The sequence below is a fragment of the Prionailurus viverrinus genome, unplaced genomic scaffold (assembly GCF_022837055.1).
Source record: "Prionailurus viverrinus isolate Anna unplaced genomic scaffold, UM_Priviv_1.0 scaffold_42, whole genome shotgun sequence".
Classification (NCBI taxonomy): domain Eukaryota; kingdom Metazoa; phylum Chordata; class Mammalia; order Carnivora; family Felidae; genus Prionailurus; species Prionailurus viverrinus.
Genome location: NW_025927609.1, coordinates 1,495,416 through 1,513,345, shown reverse-complemented (window position 1 = coordinate 1,513,345; position 17,930 = coordinate 1,495,416). Strand labels below are relative to the sequence as shown.

The 17,930-nt window shown below is 53.2% G+C and overlaps 1 protein-coding gene across 15 annotated transcripts in view; it reads left to right on the top strand.

Annotated features, from left to right (window-relative positions):
- ADARB1 (adenosine deaminase RNA specific B1) overlaps positions 1-17,930 on the top strand; it is a 141,688-nt gene that overhangs the window by 99,723 nt on the left and 24,035 nt on the right. For 7 of the 15 annotated variants that reach the window (XM_047846942.1, XM_047846943.1, XM_047846939.1 and 4 more), the window contains 4 exons: positions 1,108-1,276; positions 1,906-2,054; positions 3,040-3,271; positions 16,148-16,329. In XM_047846942.1, coding sequence (XP_047702898.1) covers positions 1,108-1,276; positions 1,906-2,054; positions 3,040-3,271; positions 16,148-16,329 — 732 coding nt within the window. Of the gene's footprint in view, positions 1-1,107; positions 1,277-1,905; positions 2,055-3,039; positions 3,272-11,348; positions 11,522-16,147; positions 16,330-16,807; positions 16,898-17,219; positions 17,243-17,930 lie in introns of those variants that run through there. The other 8 variants (XR_007149673.1, XR_007149674.1, XM_047846946.1 and 5 more) reach the window with 7 other exon arrangements.

The window sequence follows — 17,930 nt, the reverse complement described above, 5'->3', positions numbered from 1 at the left end:
GAAGGGCTCTGGACGTGACCTGGGGTCCCAGTTTAATTTGGGGTTTGAAGCCTGTGTTGTCTCCGTTTCTCCCTCTCTCTCTGCTGCTGCTCTCGACATGCCCGAGGGGTGAATGCTTCAGCTACTGACATGCAGCGTTCCCGGGGCGAGGCTCTGGGCCTCCGCCAGCGGCAGGCGTGAGCAGCGGGCGGCCCTTCCGTGCGGCTCTCCTCCTGGGCTCAGGGGCCGCGGACCGGCTCCCGGGGCGTTTTGCATCGTGGTGTGTGCATCTCACTCAGGGCCTTTGCTCAGCACCACAGTTTACGCCTGCAGGCAGCACCACACAGCCCTTGGCCCGTGGCCCTGACGTCACCTGGCCTGCTTCAGCTCGGGCTCCCCGTGGTTGAATGACCCTGGGCAGGCTCTGACCCCTCTGGGCCTCAGGGCCCTCATCTTTGAGACGGAGACAGTGGTCGCGTGCCCCTCAGAGGACCCCACAGGACTGAAGTGAAACCCTCACCTAACTACCGCTTGGGGCGCACGCCTTGCACTCAGCTGATAGCAAGTGCGGTTTACCGTCAGGCTTTCCAGGCCTTGCCCCGCGCCTGTCAGGGTGGACGCGTTTCCCGTGCCCGAAGTCCCCAGCAGGCTTCACTCCCAGTACCGTTAGATGGTGACAGGCATTCCTAGGCAGGACACTGTGAGTCACTTCTCTTTTCCTCCTCATCCCTCCGTGAGCCATTCCTCGTACCCTCCTTAGTGCTTTGCTATTAATTTCAAAACTAACTGCCAGACCGGTTAGTCGACCCTTACCCGGTGCTCCCTACCTGTACCCAGCGGGGCCGCGTCCAGAGGAAATGAGTCCCTTAGGTTCAGAGTGTGTGCACTAGAGGGGCAGGGAGGTTGGCTTCCCAGAAACGTTGCACAGCGAGTCCTCAGCGGGAAGTGCTTTGTGGAGCCCGGGTCTGCCCTGGTAAGAAGTAGGGGCGGGCGTGCGCGTGAAGATGGGCTGAGTGGTCGACTCACAGCCCGGAAGGGAAGTCGCTGCGAAGGCACGCAGACCCCGGGAGCACAGGTAGGCACGCGTGCCTGTGCCTTCGGAGGAATAATGTCTCGTTTGTTTTTCAGGCACAGATGTGAAAGATGCCAAGGTGATAAGTGTCTCTACGGGAACAAAGTGCATTAATGGCGAGTACATGAGTGATCGTGGCCTTGCGTTAAATGACTGCCACGCGGAGATAGTAGCTCGGAGGTCCCTGCTCAGATTTCTTTATACACAGCTTGAGCTTTACTTAAAGTAAGTTCACTAAGTAAATCACTAAAGGGAGCAGTTTTCAAAAAATATTCCCCTCCCATCAGAATGTACTGCAAAACCTTTCGTTGTTTCTATAACCTCTGAAAAACTCTTTAATTAAAACAGTAACTTTATTGGCAGCAGTGCGGTTGGGTCCCATTTTCCCATGAGGCTCAAGGTACAGACGAGAGCTGGCCAGGTGCCACACACACGCACGCGCACCGACCGCTGACGCAGTCGTAGATCTGAAGTGTGTTTGAGACCGTGTGCTTGTGTCTTGTGCAGCATGCGTGTGAGCAGAACTAAGCCACCTGGGACCATGGCCACCCATCGTGGTCACCGTACACAGAGACAGCAGGCCAACTGTCTAAGCTACCTTTATGCACCCGTCTCTGTGTGTCGTCTGTTTTGAAGTCCTAAATGAGGAGGAGGGGAGGTCACTCGCATTCTGATAACTTGTTCATTATTGAGTGGACAGGAACTGGGTTCATTATCATAACATGCAGATATTCTCGTTGCAGCTTCTCTGTACCCTGGTGAAAACACTGGCCTCTGAAAGTCACCGTCAACTATGGTAGACTAAGCTTTGTCTACAGCTTTAAAGTTCCTTTTTGCAACTTTTTTCCTTCCAGTAGCAAAGACGATCAAAAAAGGTCCATCTTTCAGAAGTCAGAGCGCGGCGGGTTCAGGCTGAAGGAGAGCGTTCAGTTCCATCTGTACATCAGCACGTCTCCCTGTGGGGACGCCAGAATTTTCTCGCCGCACGAGCCGATTCTGGAAGGTACGAGACCCAGTGCTCAGCAGGTAGCAACGTCTCGAGGAGATTGGTGATTGCGTAGTAACAGATGGAAGAGTAAACTTGCGTGAATGTCCTTTTCTCCCTTTTTTTGAAGAGTTTCACCTTGAAAGTGATCTGATAGGAATATATAAAAGCAGGAGATTTTTCTCTTCCACTAGTAATTTAATTAGAAAATCTTAATGAAATATGTTGATTCTGATATACTGAGGAATTAGAATAGAGTGAGGATATCAAACCAACATTGCTTTTAGTATTTAAATTTGGACAGTCTGTATCTGTACATCGGAGGTGCGCGTCATCTGTGTTTGTGATGAACTGTGACTCGATGCGTGTGTACCTGGGGTATTTGGCTGAAATTTCAGAAGCAGCACAGACCAGTGCAAGGGGGGCCCTGTTGCATCACATTTGCCTCCACCCGTGTTTGCATATGAGGTCGGTGCTTGTATTTGATAGTAACTTGTGTCCTCGTGTCTTTTCCCCAGCTTAAGCATTATTTATTGCAAAGACAACATTTGAGTGCATGAGTTTCTCTGGTTATAAAAGTAACACATTCTCGCTCTGGATGGTGGCTACATATTTGTAAAATATTAAGAGAAAATGTCAATCCCCCATATTCCTGTAACCCAGAGACAATCACTTTAGATGTTTGTGCATGTGCTTCCCTCTGCATTATTTATGCATCCCCATAATATATTTTTGAAAATTTAAAAATGCAGGGAAAAAACGTAACAAACACTCAAATATCCATCCGCTAGAATTAGCGAATGTCAGCATTTTGTCCTGTTTGCTTCAGCTCCTTTTTAATGATAGAAAGTAAACATTTTGGTTAAAATGGAAGCGCTCTTTAGGACCTACCTCCATGACTTTGGTTTGCATTGTGCCTTTCCTGCCCAGGGCCCCGTGCGGTGGTCGCTTACCGGGTAGTGAGCGCGTGCACACAGGCATAAACTCGACTTTAAATGTGTAGGGGCTGCTGCACTTGTTTGCCGTGAGGAGAGGAGAGGACTTTCACCTGGCCTTCCTCTCCTAGAACCAGCGGACAGGCATCCAAACCGCAAAGCCAGAGGACAGCTGCGGACGAAAATAGAGTCTGGCGAAGGCACGATTCCGGTGCGGTCCAACGCCAGCCTGCAGACGTGGGACGGGGTGCTGCAGGGCGAGAGGCTGCTCACCATGTCCTGCAGCGACAAGATGGCCCGGTAAGGCTTCCCGCCCGCGGGCTCCCGCAGGCGCCGTCCGCCGCTCTGGGCCCGGTGTCGTCTGCGTGTCCTGCCCCGGGCTCCTGCGCCCTCTGTGGGACCGGGGCCCCACCCAGGGTGTCGGGGGCCACCTTGAGGGGATCGAGCTGGGCCTCGGGCTGCCGTCCTTCGGGCTGCGTCTCTGCCTCGCCCTTGCGTTTGTGCATCGGGGCATCTGTGTGCTGCAGATAGTTTGCTCCCAGGGGCGCCTGGGGGGCTCAGTCAGTTCAGCGCGACTCTTGATTTTGGCTCAGGTCATGATCCCAGGGTCATGGGATCGAGCCCCGCGTCGGGCTCTGCACTGAGCATTGCGCCTGCTTGGGATTCTCTTTCTCTCTCCCTCTACCTCTCTCCCCTGCTTATGCTCCCTGTCCCTCCCTCCCTCCCTCTCCCTCCTTCTCTCTCTCTCTCTCTCTCTCTCTCTCTCTCTCTCTGAAAAAAAAGTTGTAAAACGGTTTGCTCCCAGAGAAAACTAAAACTAAGGGTGTTCTCATTCTTGGTAGATGCCAGCTTAGTGGTCCTGTTCCCCACAGTTACCATTTGGGGTTTCTGTGAGTGCAGAGTGTCCCTAGCATCCGGTGTTGGGGGGTGGCTTCCGGTGAGGTGGGGGCGGCTGAGACACACCAGTTTGCATTTGCTTGACAAAGGCTCTTTCAGACGAAGATGTGTCCGGGCCAGATTTTAGAAGGCCTCATTTTGTCAGACGCTGGTGTTAGGTCCAGTAGCTTTTTGTTTATTTTTTTAACAAACGTTCACTTGAAAAAAAAAAGGGCAAGTAGCGTAGGTAGGTGCGAGAAGTTGGATGGCACAAAAGCATATTAAGACAAAGATCGCCTCCTTGTTCAGAGCTCTGCTGTGCGGCTCGTCGTGATCGGGTTCTTGACTGCTCTTCCAAAACCGTCAACAGTTGACGTGCACGTATGTGCACGCATGTACCTGTTCGGTTGTCTGTAAGGTCTTTGTATTGATTTTCTTGCAAGGACCTTGTCAGAGAGCCTCAGGTGCACAGAACTTGAATCAGCATACGCTGTGGTCCGTTGCCCTTAAGTACAGGTGCACACTGAGCCCACCTTGATGAATTTGCTTTTTATGTGTCCTTCCTGTCCACCATCCATTCACTTGTGTGTGTGTGTGTGTGTGTGTGTGTGTGTGTGTGGCCTTGGAAAAATACATGGTGGTGTCATTTTAGGGTATTTATGTGTGTGTTGTTAATTCATAGAAATGGAATTGTGCTTTAGGTGCTATTCTGTGTCTCATAGTTTCATTCAACTCAGTGTTTGGACACTGTCCCTGATGTGGTGACAAACAGCTGGTTTCTGCAGAGACCCTGCCATAGTCATGGCCGTGCTGTGTCCGTGCCCTCACCATAGAGACTTGGGTCTGCTCTCTCCACCACAGCACAGCCTGGAGTTTTCGTGAGCGTGGCTCGTCATAGACCTTTGCCGCCCAGGGTCTCTGCTGCACTCGTGTAGAACTTCACGGGTCTCTGCCGCGCCCAGAAGGGTCACGCCTGTGTATGCGTACACCGACGGTGCGTGAGGCTGGTTTCCGCCTCATTTCAAAACTGCTCTGTGGGGTGTGGAGCGGCTGTGCCTTCGTTCATCTTTCTCATTGGAGTTACCTGTTCACACCGTCTACCCACTCGTCTTCTGGGTCTCATGCTTTTTGTCATCTCGACCGGCGGAAGTTCTTGTTGTAGCTGCTATTGCAGTCTTTGATGGTCGGAGAAGGTTCCGTGTCTTCTCCAGTCCAGACCCCCGTCTTCACTTGGTCCGTGCCACGCTCTGAGGAGAAACGCTTCGTTTTGTTAGAACCTTACCCGTTAATCTTTCACCCTGTGATTTGTACTTTTAGAATCTTATTTAAGAAATTCCTCCTCAAATTAAGGGCATGAAAATATTCTCCCGTACTTTTTTCCAAAATTTTTATCATTTTACTCGCAAATATTTGTGTTGTAAATAATAATGTGGCTTTACTACTTTAGTATGGTGAGTCAGTTTTCCTGGGACCGTCTACTAAATAATCGAGACCCTCTCCTTTGATCTGTGAAGGCGTCCCTGTAATATACTGAACTCCCTTACAAAGACGGGGCTGCTCCTAGGCTCCTAGCCTCTCGAGTCTCTATAATCCAGTGTACTTGCACAGGTTCCACGGTTTTTGCACTTCTGACATTTTAGTGTGTTTAAAGGTCTGGTTGGATAAGACTGTTCTTCATCCGTCTCTCATCACACTTGGAGCTTTTTACGAGCCTCTGTTCTTCTGTACATATTATAGAATCGGCTTCTCAGGTGCACCACGTGTCTTGCTTAGATTTTATATGGAATTGTGGAATCATGGATTGAAAGGGAAAGAATGAACATAAAGTTAAATCAGTCCCTCCATGAGTATTGTGTATTTTTCCATACGTGAACTGTCATCTGGGTCAGTTATATGCTAGGCAATTTTGACGGATTAATTCCTAGAACTTCATACTTCCTATATTCATGTGAGGATTATCTTATTATCTATTGTGTATTCTGGATGAATTGTTGCTGATGTAGACAAACACTATTTTTATTGTGGGGAAAAACACGTGATGTAAAATCTATCACATTAACCATTTTTAAGAGTTTATATATATACTTTTTAATTTAATTTTTTTTTAATTTTTTAAAATGTTTATTTATTTTTGAGAGAGACAGAGCATGAGCAGGGGAGGGGCAGAGAGGGAGACAGAATCTGAAGCAGGCTCTGCGCTGTCAGCACAAAGCTCAGTGTGGGGCCCGAACTCACAGACTGTGAGATCATGACCTGAGCTGAAGTCAGGCGCTTAACCGACTGAGCCACCCAGGCACCCCAAGAGTTTAGATCTTTAAAAAGCAGTTTTGGGTTCACAACAAAATTAAGAGGAGTGTACAGAGATTTCCCATATACTCTGTGTCCCCGCACATGCACACCCCCCAGAATGTGCATCTGTTCCAATGATGAACCTGCCCGGATACATCATAGTCACCCAGAGTCCGTAGTTTACATGAGGCTTTACTCTGCATGTGGCACGTTCTCTGGGTTTGGGCAGTTACTTAATCACATGTATTTGTCATTAGGGTGTCATAAAGAGTATTTTCACTGCCTTGAAAATCCTCTGTGCTCCACCCTGTCACCCCCTTCCTCTCCCCAGCCCTTGACAACCCCTGAGCTTTCTGTTGTCTCCATGGTCCCGCCTTTTTCAGAACGTCACACAGATAGAATCATACAGGATGTAGCCTTTTCAGATTGGCTGCTGTCACTTAGTGAAATGCACTTGCGGACCCTCCGTCTTCATGGCGTCTTCATGGTGTCTTCATGGCATGACGGCCTGCTCCTTCTTAGCGCCAAATACCATCCCGTTGCCTGGACGCACCCGTGTGTTTGCCTGTCACCTCCCAAAGGACACCTTACTGATTCCCAGCGCTGGCAGTTCTGTAAACCATCTGTGTGCAGGTTTGGTGTGGACCTACGTTTTGAGCTCCTTTGAGTAAATACCAACGAGTGTGGTTGCTGGGTCACGTGGTAAGAATATGTTCAGTTTTGTAAGAAACTGTGAAAACATGTAGAGAACTACTAAAAATCGACAACAGAAAACCTGATTCAAAAATGGATGAAGGACTTGAAAAGCCGCATCTCCGGGAAGATGCACCGACGGCCAACAAGTGCAGGAAGATGTCCCTGATCGGCCGGGACACGCGGACCAAAACCACAGCGAGACACCCCCTCACACCCATGGGGATGCCCCGCCAACAAAACAGGACAAGACAGAAGATGACAAGTGTTGGCGAGGACGTGGAGAGCTTGGAACCCTGAGCGCGGCTGGTGGGAATGTAGATGGGGCAGCCGCTACGGGAACAGTGTGGCGGCTCGTCAGAGTGCTCGCTAGAACTGCCATGTGACCCAGCCATCCCACTTCTGGGCATTCGCCCCAACAACTGAAACGGGGTCTCCAGCAGATTCTCGCTCACTCGCGTTCACTGCAGCGTTCTTCACAGGAGCCCAAACGTGATGGCGTGTCTGTCTGTTAAGATCTTTGGCCCATTTTTAAAAACATGGTAGTTTGTTTTCTTGTTGAGTTTTAAGAGTTTTTCACATGTTTTAGATAACAGTCACTTATCAGATTTTTCTCCCAGCCTGTGACTTGTCTGTTCATCCTGTGGACGTTGGTCTTACCCAAGCCGAAGTTCTAAATTTTAATGCAGTCCAACTCATCAATGTTGTCTCTCGTGGATTGCACCCTCGGTGCTGTATGTATACTCATCACCATATCGAGGTCACCTAGGTTTTCTCCTGTGTTGTTTCTAGGGGGTTATGGTTTTGCATTCTGCATTTAGGTCTGTGATCCTTGTGAGTTAATTATCGTGAAGGGTGTAGGATCTCTGTCCAGATTCACTTTTTTGCACATGGGTCCTCGGTTGTTTCAGCACCACTTGTTGAAGAGACTCTCTTTGCTCCCTGCGTTGCCTTTGTTTTTTGTCTAGGATCAGTTAACTGTGTCTATGTGAGTCTGTTTCCGGGCTTTCTGTTCTGTCCCCTTGATCTATTCGTGTCTTGTTTTGCCAGTGCTACAGTGTCTTGATTGCCGTTTGGATTTTGAATCCAGTTCTGTCGGACGTGTCGGGGAGGGATTGGTTCCTCACATTCTAACGAGGACAGGAGCCGGGCGGCCTCCGGTTGGCCTGTGCTTCTAACCAACCGGCTGTAAATTGGAGGTCTCAAGGACCTCCTCCTTGGATTCGGTTAACTTGCTAGGGTGACTCACGGATCTCAGAGAAACATCTCCCCCGCTAGATCACTAGCTTATTATAAAAGGATATAACTCAGGAACAGCCAGATGAAGAGACGCAGAGGGCGAGGCATGGGGAGAGGAGGGTCAGGGAGCACCCACGCCGTCTCCAGCCGTGGTGCTCTCCTCACATCCACACACCCACCAACCTGGAAGCTTCAAATCCTGCCCTTTGCAGTTTTTATGGATGCTTCATTACATAGGCACATTTGATTAAATCATTGGCCATTGATTTTTTTTTTTTAAGTAATCTCTATATCCAACATGGAGTTCAAACTCATGACCCAAAGATCAAGAGTCGCACGCTCTACCAACTGAGCCAGCCAGGTGCTCCAAATCATTGGCTATTGGTGATTAACTCAGCCTCTAGCCCCTCCCCCCTCCCTGGGGGTCAGGGGGATGGGACTGAAATTCCCAACCCTCTAAACCAGCCCTCCTCCTTAGGTGCTTTCTAAAAGCCACCTCATTAACATAGCAAAAGACATCTGTAAGGCTCTCCTCACCTAGGAAATTCCTAAGGTTTTATAGGAGCCTGAGCCAGGAACCATGAACATGAACAAAGACCAAATATGTATAAGACCAAGATATGTTTCTTACAAATCCCAGTATCACAGTTACTGCAGTTTTATCGTAAGTCTAAAAGCCCCCCAGTGCCAGTCCTCCGACTGTGTTCTCCTCCTGTGCTGCGTTGGTGGTGCTGGGTCTTGAGCCTCCGGTGAACTTGAGAATCATTTTGTCAACACCTGCAACATACCTTGCTGAGATCATGACTGGGACTGACCAAGCCGAGAAGAGCCGACATCTTAACAATACCCAGTGTTCCTGTCCATGAACATGGAATATCTCTGCATTTATGTAGTTCTTCTTTGATTCTTTTCTCGGAGTTTGGTAGTTTTCCTCATAGAGATCTCATACATATCCTGTTAGATTTATACCTAAATATTTAATTTTTGAAGGTATTAATGTAAATGGTATTATTTTTTTTAATTTCAAATTCCGCTTGTTCCTTGTTGGTCACACTGACCTTTGACCAAGGTGCAGTGGTGATTCATGGAGGAAAAGTCTTTTTAACAGATGGTGACTGGACAAGTGGACCTCTCTATGTGAAAACAGACAAGGGAACTTCATATTTTCACCACATACAGAGATTAAAATGGGCCACAGATGGGGGCGCCTGGGTAGCTTAGTTGGTTGAGTGACTGACTCTTGATTTTGGCTTAGGTCATGATCCCAGGGTCATGGGATCGAGCCCTGCATCGGGCTCCATGATAAGTGTGGAGCCTGCTTAAGAGTCACTCTCCCTCTGTCCCTCTCCCCTGCTCGTGTGCTCTCTCTAAATTAAGATAAATTTTTTTTTAAAGGATCATAGATAGTAATGTATAAAAGTTGTAGAAGAAAACGGGAAAATCTTGGCAGTTGTGGTAGATATTTTCTTAGATATAACACTAAAAGCACTCTCCATAAAAGGAAAAACTGATAAATTGGACTTCATCAAATTAAAATTGCTTCTCTTTGGGGCGCCTGGGTGGCGCAGTCGGTTAAGCGTCTGACTTCAGCCAGGTCACGATCTCGCGGTCCGTGAGTTCGAGCCCCGCGTCAGGCTCTGGGTTGATGGCTCAGAGCCTGGAGCCTGTTTCCGTTTCTGTGTCTCCCTCTCTCTCTGCCCCTCGCCCGTTCATGCTCTGTCTCTCTCTGTCCCAAAAATAAACATTGAAAAAAAAATTTTTTTTAAAAATTGCTTCTCTTTAAAGACACCATTAGAGAATGAGAAGTAATCACCGACTGGGAGGAAATATTCGCAAATCATGTATCTGATAAAGGGCCTGTATACAACATATAAATTTAGACCCTCAAAACTCAACCAGGGGGAAAAGCAGTTTTTAAAATGGGCAAAATAATCTGAATGGACACTTTACCAAAAAAGATGTCAAATCAGCACACGATAAAATGCTCGGCACCGTTCACCATCACTAGGAAATGCAGGCGAGGTGCAAAGTCCCACTGTGAGCTAAGATGAAAACGACCGGCCACGTAAAGGGTTGACAGGGATACAGGGAGACTGGTGCCCTTGTCTTCTGTGGGCGGGCGTGTTCTTTTGAAGACGGGTTGGCGGTTTCTTAAAAGACTAAGGATGTGCCCGTCGCACGCCCCAGCCATCGTGCTCGTGGGTGCGAGGTGGAAGTGGAAGTGCACGTCCACAGAGTCACACGTGAGTGCTCAGAGCCCCTTTGTGGTAGTCGGCAAGCAGAGGCAGGCCAGCCGCCACCTGTACGGAAGTGGATAGGCACACGGTGGGTGTCCATGCGGCGGGTACTTGGGGGGGTGGGGATGAACAATGCCACCGGGTGCACTGTGGGTAAACCTCAAAATAACCGTGCAGAGGAAGAGAAACCAGACAAACAGGAGTGCTTGGCGGGTGATTCCATGAATTTAAATCCTAGAGAATGCAAACTAACCTCCAGTGGCAGAAAGCAGGTCAGTGGCCGCCCAGGGAGGGGCAGCAGGGGGGACATAGGACAAGGAGGACTCCGGGGATGATGGGTCTCAAGGGCACGGGCAGAAGTCGCCTCTCACTACCGCGTGGGCCTTAATATGTGCCCTGTAGTGTCAGCTGTACCTCAGTAATACCCAGAAGAGGAAATCACAGTGGAGATTAGAAAATGATCGTCAGTCACAAAGAGTCGCACGGCTAATCACTTACAAAGAACAAGCTGTAGGTAGTTACGTGCAGGGTTGTAGGCGACTTCAACAGAAATAGGTGTTGACACTGAAATGAAATGAAAACAGCCTTCCAGAAAAATGTGCATTCCTGAAACTGACTCAAGCACAGGTGGAGAGGGGAATATGTAACCATTAAATATACACACATCACACCCAATCCCAGGAAGGAAACAAACTGAAGAAAACCAAAGAGAGGAGAGGGCTGTAGAGAAGGCAGACCCGCTCGCCTGGACGGCTTTGGTGTGAACTCCCTACACTCCTGCAGAGCTGAGGATCCCTATTTTAGGTCATCTTTTCTAGAGATTAGAAGACAGGGAAGGATCCCCAGCTCACTTTTTGGGATTATTGTCACCTCTGTTACCATGGCAGTAAAGACAGTAAAGGAAAAAGTGGCAAGCCATCCTCAGTCATAAAAACCCGCCCACCCACACCAGAGCCAATAGTGCATTTTCAATAGTTGGATCAACTATTGAATTTTCTACAACTTCAATGCAATTTTAATCAAATGCCCTAATTTTTTTACAGCCCTTGGGAATCTAATCCCAGCACTCAAGTGGAAACGCAGCAGTGTGAGACTGGTAACGACTGGTGGCACCTTTGCCCGCATTTGAGGGGAAACGTAAACCAGATGGAAGTTTATTTCTGTCTCACAGGAAGTCAGGTCCAGAAGTAGGTGGGTCGTCCGGGTTCCGTCTTCCTGCTGCATCCAGGACGCATCTTCTGTCCTCGGGGCGCTGCAGCGCCCCCCCCCCACGCCGAATCCTCCGGCGCCTGGTCCGAGCTGCCACGGTGGCAGGAAGGAGGGGTGGCCCGGGGTGGCCCAGCCGCCGCAGGCACAGTCACGTGGCAGCTGTGTCCCATCACCTGGAACCCGGCCCAGGCGCGTGCAGGCAGCCGGGGCCAGCGGGCTCGCACGTCGCCCCCCGAGCCGGGATGGCGGCTGTGCTGCTTAGAGGGGGAGGGAACGGGACTGCAGGTGCAGGCGCTGCTGCGTGTGGGATCTGCGGTCGGCAAACAGTCCCGGAGCGTGTTTATGCTCCGAGAAAAGCAGGCCCCTTCACACGGCACACAGAAGCACGTTCCAGGCAAATTACGGAGCTGAACGCGAAGAGTGGGTCCTGGCAATCCTTGTGGCTTCCGCTTAAGCAGATTTCTCAATCAAGGAGCAGAAAGCCCAAATTAGAAAGAAAAACATGAATAAATTTGACTAACTTGGAAATTTAAAACTTATTTACCAAAACCCCTTTAGATACAGTGAAGAGAAAAGCCACACACTGGGGAAAGAGACTCTGACTTCTATAACCAGCAAGAGGTGAGAACCCAGCCAATAAAGCCAATTCCTGCAGCTCGGTAATTCAGAGGCGCTGCCTGAAGAAGCGTCCCTGCAGGCGGGAAGGAAACGTTCCAGGTCTTGTTGAGATGGGGTGACACTCGTGAGCATGAAAGTCAAAGCTCACGGACGGGAACCCTCACGACCTGTGCCTGTAAACTGGTTACGCGTCATCCGTGCAAACAGCAGACAAGGCAGACACACAGGCCTGGAGGAAAGGGGGCAGGATGCTTCTAGAAGGGACAACGTGGAGACAGCCACCACCCCTGCTGCCTCTCTCACCCCCCACGGGTGTGGTGTGTGGGCGCCCACACGCACAGTTCCCCAGGTCCCTGAGATGCCTCCTGGGGCTCATGCAGACCCCGCAGATTAAGGGCTGGGCCTCATGGGACTGCGCCCCCTGCAGACGACAGTTACATCTGCTAGAACTGGGCCCGGGGCTCCCGCACCCTGTCCCACTCGGCTATTGGACTCAGTCCTCGGGTTGGACAATTTGCTAATATAGCTCACGGAAGTCAGAGAAAACAGTTTACTTAACACCTACCGGTTGGTTATGAAGAATACAACTCGGGAACAGCCAGGTGGAAGAGGAGAAGGTTCGGGGGCGTATGGAGCGTCCGCGTCTCCGGGCATATGGCACCTCCCTTCCAGCTCCTTGCTTGTTCACCGCTCCCCGCCCCCCACTGCCATAGCTCCCTGCGCCCTCCCTCAGGGTGGAGGGGTTCCGGCCCACTTGTCCCTATGGACCGGCCCCCACCCTCCCGGGGCCCCTCATTAGCATAAGCTCCAGAGTGCTTGAAAGGGGCTTGAAAGGGGCTCTTATTCCTCTTCACACCAACACCTGGCCAGGGGGCTGGAGGGTTAGAAAAGTCGTCGGAAATGCTCTGGTGGCCTGCAGGCTACCAGCTGGCTGCAGTCTCCACCCCAAGGGAACGAGAGCATCTCGGGAGTCCCTTCTGGAAGGCAGGGCTGACCTGTGTCCCTCCCAGAGAGGCAGGGTCACTCCGTCGGAAGAGCACAGGACAGGGGCAGGGGGCAGGCTTAGGGGCGAGGCCACCGTGGGCTGGGGGCGGGGAGAGAGGCACGGCACTGACGCCAAGGGTCACCAGGTACCATGCGTCTGTCTGGTGGGCGGTTCGGCCGAGAAGCTGCGTGGGGGCAGCCTCGCGGCGAGTCCCGTGGAGAAGCAGGTGGGGTGACCTTGGTTCTGATGACCACAGCCTCTGTGCGCCCAGCTGCGTGGAGCTGAGGGAGGAAGCCGGGGCTTCCTGTGTGGGCACACTCCGAGACAGCCCAGTGGGGAGAGCCGTGCGGTGGGGAGAAGGGCCCCCGCGCTCCCGTGGAGGCCGTGGGCGGCTGTGGAGAAGCTTCATCAGGGACCTGGCCGGGCGACAGTGCTCTGAGCCCTGGCCTCCAAGAAGTCACGGGGGGAGGAGAGCGAGAGAGGCCGGAGCGTGTGGGCATCTTTCTAGCATCGCCCGGCACAACGCCGTGGACCCCTGCACCCTCACGCGGGGCTGAGCCAGTTTGCAGTCTTTGCAGAGGGCGGCTGGGGGGCGTTGTTTGCCTGGAGCCCGGCGGCGTCTGCTCTCCTCGCCCTCCCAGGGCTCTGTAAGGTGCATCGGCAGGAGCCCATCTGCCAAAGCGGGGGGCACGCCCCGCGTTCCCGCCAGGGCCTCCACGGGGCCGTCACGGCTCCTAGAGTCCTGCCTCGAAGCACGTGCTCAGAATCAATGACTTGTTGCCAAGTACAGGGTTCTGCAAAGTCACTGTTTTAAAGGTTGTCCTGGGAGGCTGAGCTCCCCCTAAAATGGTCTAAACCCCTACGCAGGCTTGAATGTACATAAGGAGGGCTGCCCTGCGATTTTTGTAAGCACTTCATGCTTTTTCTTGCAGGATAGGAAGACCTGCGTTTGACCTTCCTTTTTAGGGGGTGGGAGGCACACGCAGGGCTGGGGGCTCCCCCTTCAGCGTGCGTTATTGATCTGTACGTGGCAGGTGTGTAGTTTGAGCGCCGGGAGAGCTCAGCGAATACAGCCGAAGCCTCTCCTCCGTGGAGCTTGCACGCTGGTTGGGGGGTGGGGGGAGGGGACAGCTATGACCGGTAGACCGTAGATTATGTAGGTAGCCCAGGAGGGCACACGGGAGCGTCCCCTGAGAGGAACTTGCTGCAGAGACTAACAGGCGGGGGCACCGTACCCAGGAGGCTGGAGGACCTGGGAGGAGTGGCCGGGAGCCCCCTCACCCCTGGTGGCCCGAGCATGGGAGGGGGGTGGGGGGGCAGCAACCGGTTGCACAGACCTTTGGAACGATGGTGTTTTCCAGGGAGAAGATGGGGGCCTTGGAGGGTTTTGTGCACGGGAGCGACCAGGCCTGGCCTGTTGTCACAGGGTCACATGGCCGCTCTCCAGGGATGGGCCACGGGGGGCGGGGGGGTGGGTAGGCGACAGCGATGCAGCAGGTGGGGACCTGTGACTTGACCTGCGGGAGCAACGCAAGGAGTCGGCTCCGGGGTCTGTTCTGAAAGGAGGTCCCCAGCACTGCCGGCTGCCAGCCGGTGACAGGAGCCAGCAGGAGAGCCCGAAAACAGAGCGCGGAGCTGGGTGGGTCAGGAGTTCGGGCAGAGAACCCTGTGCCACCACTGGTTGCCAGCATTGACCCACTGGGCACTGCCCTCTGTCCCCTTCCATGAGGGCGGGGGGGGGGCACTGGACTTCGGCCTGAAGTCCAGTGGCCGTGAGGTGAGAGCAGTGTGAGCGGGGGAGGGAGGGCTCTAGACGGAGTGGCCTGGGCCTCACTGCACGACACCCCAGCCCCGCCCCCACATCCTGTCCAGACCCCGCAGCCCCCCAGACCCAAGCCCGGCATGTTTCTAAGAGGGGCCTCACTTCCCTGTCCCCACCCCCTTGTGACCTGCAGACGGCCTTCCCACGGCCTCTGCCTGTGGCTCCTTCCTGACACACAGAGGAACGTGGAGGCGAGTCGTCTCCTAAAAACACTTCCACTAAATCAGATGGAGTGGTGGCTCCCCACCGGCCTCAGGCTGCCCGGGTGGGTCCTGGCCCTGCCTTCCCCCGACCTTCCTCTCCTTCCTCTCTGGGCAGCCACCGCACCCCCTCCCAGGTCTGGCTGGGCCCCCAGGACCCAGGTTGCAACCCAAGGTTGCCCTCAGGACCTTCCCCGAAGTTTTCCTTTTCTGGGGACCTTGCCTTCCCTTGGATTGATTTCCCTCCACTTACGTTCTTGATCGTGTGTTTGCCTTGGCTCCACTCGCTCCCAGTCCAGACGGCCCCCTGGCCCCAGAACACGTGGGCCACGCCTTCCCAGCCCCACGGACTTGGTGCCCAGCACCTGCTGCTGTCTGTAGGACGTGGGAAGGGGGCGGGGCCGTGCCGGTGCGAGGGCAGAGGCTCAAGCAGGAGCCTAGGTTGTCAGTGACGGGAACGCATCTTGACCGGCGTCAGCCGAGCACACGGTCGCCCGTCCTGCGCCGTCCTGCTTGGGTCAGTCCCCGCTGCGGGCCGGGGAGGGCCGGCCGCCGCAGGGACCTCCCCCCCCCACCCCCGGCCGAGCCTCCCTGCACGTGTCAGACCAGGCTCCGCCCGGGGTTGTCACCAAGGAGCAGGCAACCGGTTTGATGTTTTCAACGTCTCCTTTGCAGTTGTTTTTATTGGAAGTAATAACATAAAGATTTACTTTCTCTTCTGACTTTTCTCCCAAGAAACGTGGCTCACTGAACCTTCTTTTAGAACTGAGCCTCAGAGGGTGTGTCACGGGAGGCACAAAGGCAAGAGATGTTTCCACAGCTCCGAATAATTGTTAAGTAGGATTTTCTCTACGTCAGTTAACATTTTTAAGTGCTGTCTTCTCCTGTTTGTACACATCGGGGCGCGTGAGTGCGACCAGGCAGCCGTGCGTGGCGCTGGCTCGGTGCGCGTGCGACACGGATCCCCCCCCCCCCTTGCACTCAAGCGTGTGTTCCCTCTGCCCCCAGGTGGAACGTGGTGGGCGTCCAGGGCTCACTGCTCAGCATCTTCGTGGAGCCGATTTACTTCTCGAGCATCATCCTGGGCAGCCTCTACCACGGGGACCACCTCTCCAGGGCCATGTACCAGCGGATCGCAAACATAGAAGACCTGCCCCCCCTGTACACCCTCAACAAGCCTCTGCTCAGCGGCAAGTACCTCTCCGGTGGGGTCGTTTCCTTGTTCAGATAACTGCGTCTCGCCGGGCCCGCGTCTCGCCAGTGCGGACGCCGTAGGGACGCTGCTCTGGCCGTCAGAAAGGCCGGGCCGCTCTGTGAGGGTGGAAGGCGGTGTGTCGGGGCCTCTGGGCCATCGTAAGTGGGGCCTCATATGCTTCATCTTCTCGTCGATTGGAAGCCTTGGCGTTTTGCAGAGCCCACACTTGGCGCCTGCGTGTTTTTCTGTGTCGGCGGGAGAGGCTCGCAGATGCCACGGAAATGACGCAGGCGTCGGCGTCCGAGACGAAGCTGGGCTGGGCCTCCCGGGATTGGTCGTCTCCGTGACGAGCCCGGCTCGCTCTCGGGAGGCTGGCGACGGAGCTGGGCGTACCCGGGACGGGTCCGGGATGTGTCAGTGATGACATGCCCGAGTGCCCTTTGTCACCGGTTTGTCTGCTGTGTCCCCTGTAGCATCTCAGTGGCGACCGGTGAGGGAACAGCAGCTCTTGAATGCAAGGGTCCTAATCTCTCAGTTCAGCCCGCTTAAAGGATGCAGTTAAGGTATTTTTTTTCCTTTTGAAAATATCGTTCTGCTTACTTTTTTAAAGCTCTGAACTAAAACCGTAACCCCAAACTAAAACGCGTTTCTCCCGGTGTGTGCGCGTGTGCTGCCTTGTTTGTGGTGCTGGCCACTGGCTCACCTTTCCCTGGGGAAAAGCGGTGCAGCATTTCGTTCGAAGGCACGTCTCTTAGAGCGCGTGAATTACGCACAACGGAGGAAACCGGGGGTTGTGTCTGATCAAATTCTGCAGCCCCCCTGACTTTAACCCCGACCTTTAAAGACAAAATACTGACTCCGCTAACGCTTGGTGGGAAATTGCAGCCGTGGCGTCCATGTGCACGGAGCGTCTGCTGGGACACAGGAGGTGAGCGTGAGTATTTCCTTCTGGGTCAGCACACGGGTTCCCGGACTCGGGAGACTGCTCTCCCCGTGTAGCCTCCGTGGTCTGTAAGTTCAGCGGTCACCTGACCTCTGGATTCACGGACACTGACCGCACTGGGAGACGCGTGGCACAGAGTTGTCACTCAGCGGTAGCTGGGAACCTGCGCCCTGTTGACTGAAACTGAGTCACGTGTATATGAAGTGCATACGTACCTGTGATAAGATATGAAAATCGTGTTTGCAAGATAGGGACCCTGAGGTCGTCCTGTGTGTATTTGCGACGAAGACGGGCCTGCTCTCCTTTCTCCCCTCCCCCGCATCCCCTCCGCTCCCAGACCCTAAAGCACGCAGCCGCAAGGTTGTGGCAGAGCGCCTGCGGGCACAGAGGGCCTCCCGCGGAGCCGGGCCATCTTGCTGTCGCTCTGTCACGCTGGCAGCTTGCATGGCCCGGTTTCCTGGTCTTCCCTCCCCAGGATGGGGATGGGCTGGGGCCCTGCGTGATCCTTCTGGACAAGCATGTGGGAGTTCTGTGAAATCCAGGGGCAGCGCTGAGGTCTCAGGAAGCAAATATTTCTCAAATGCTGGGCCACTGGACAGCATCACTTTGGCATCGAAGTCCGCTTCAAAATGCAAACTATTTGATAGTTTCAA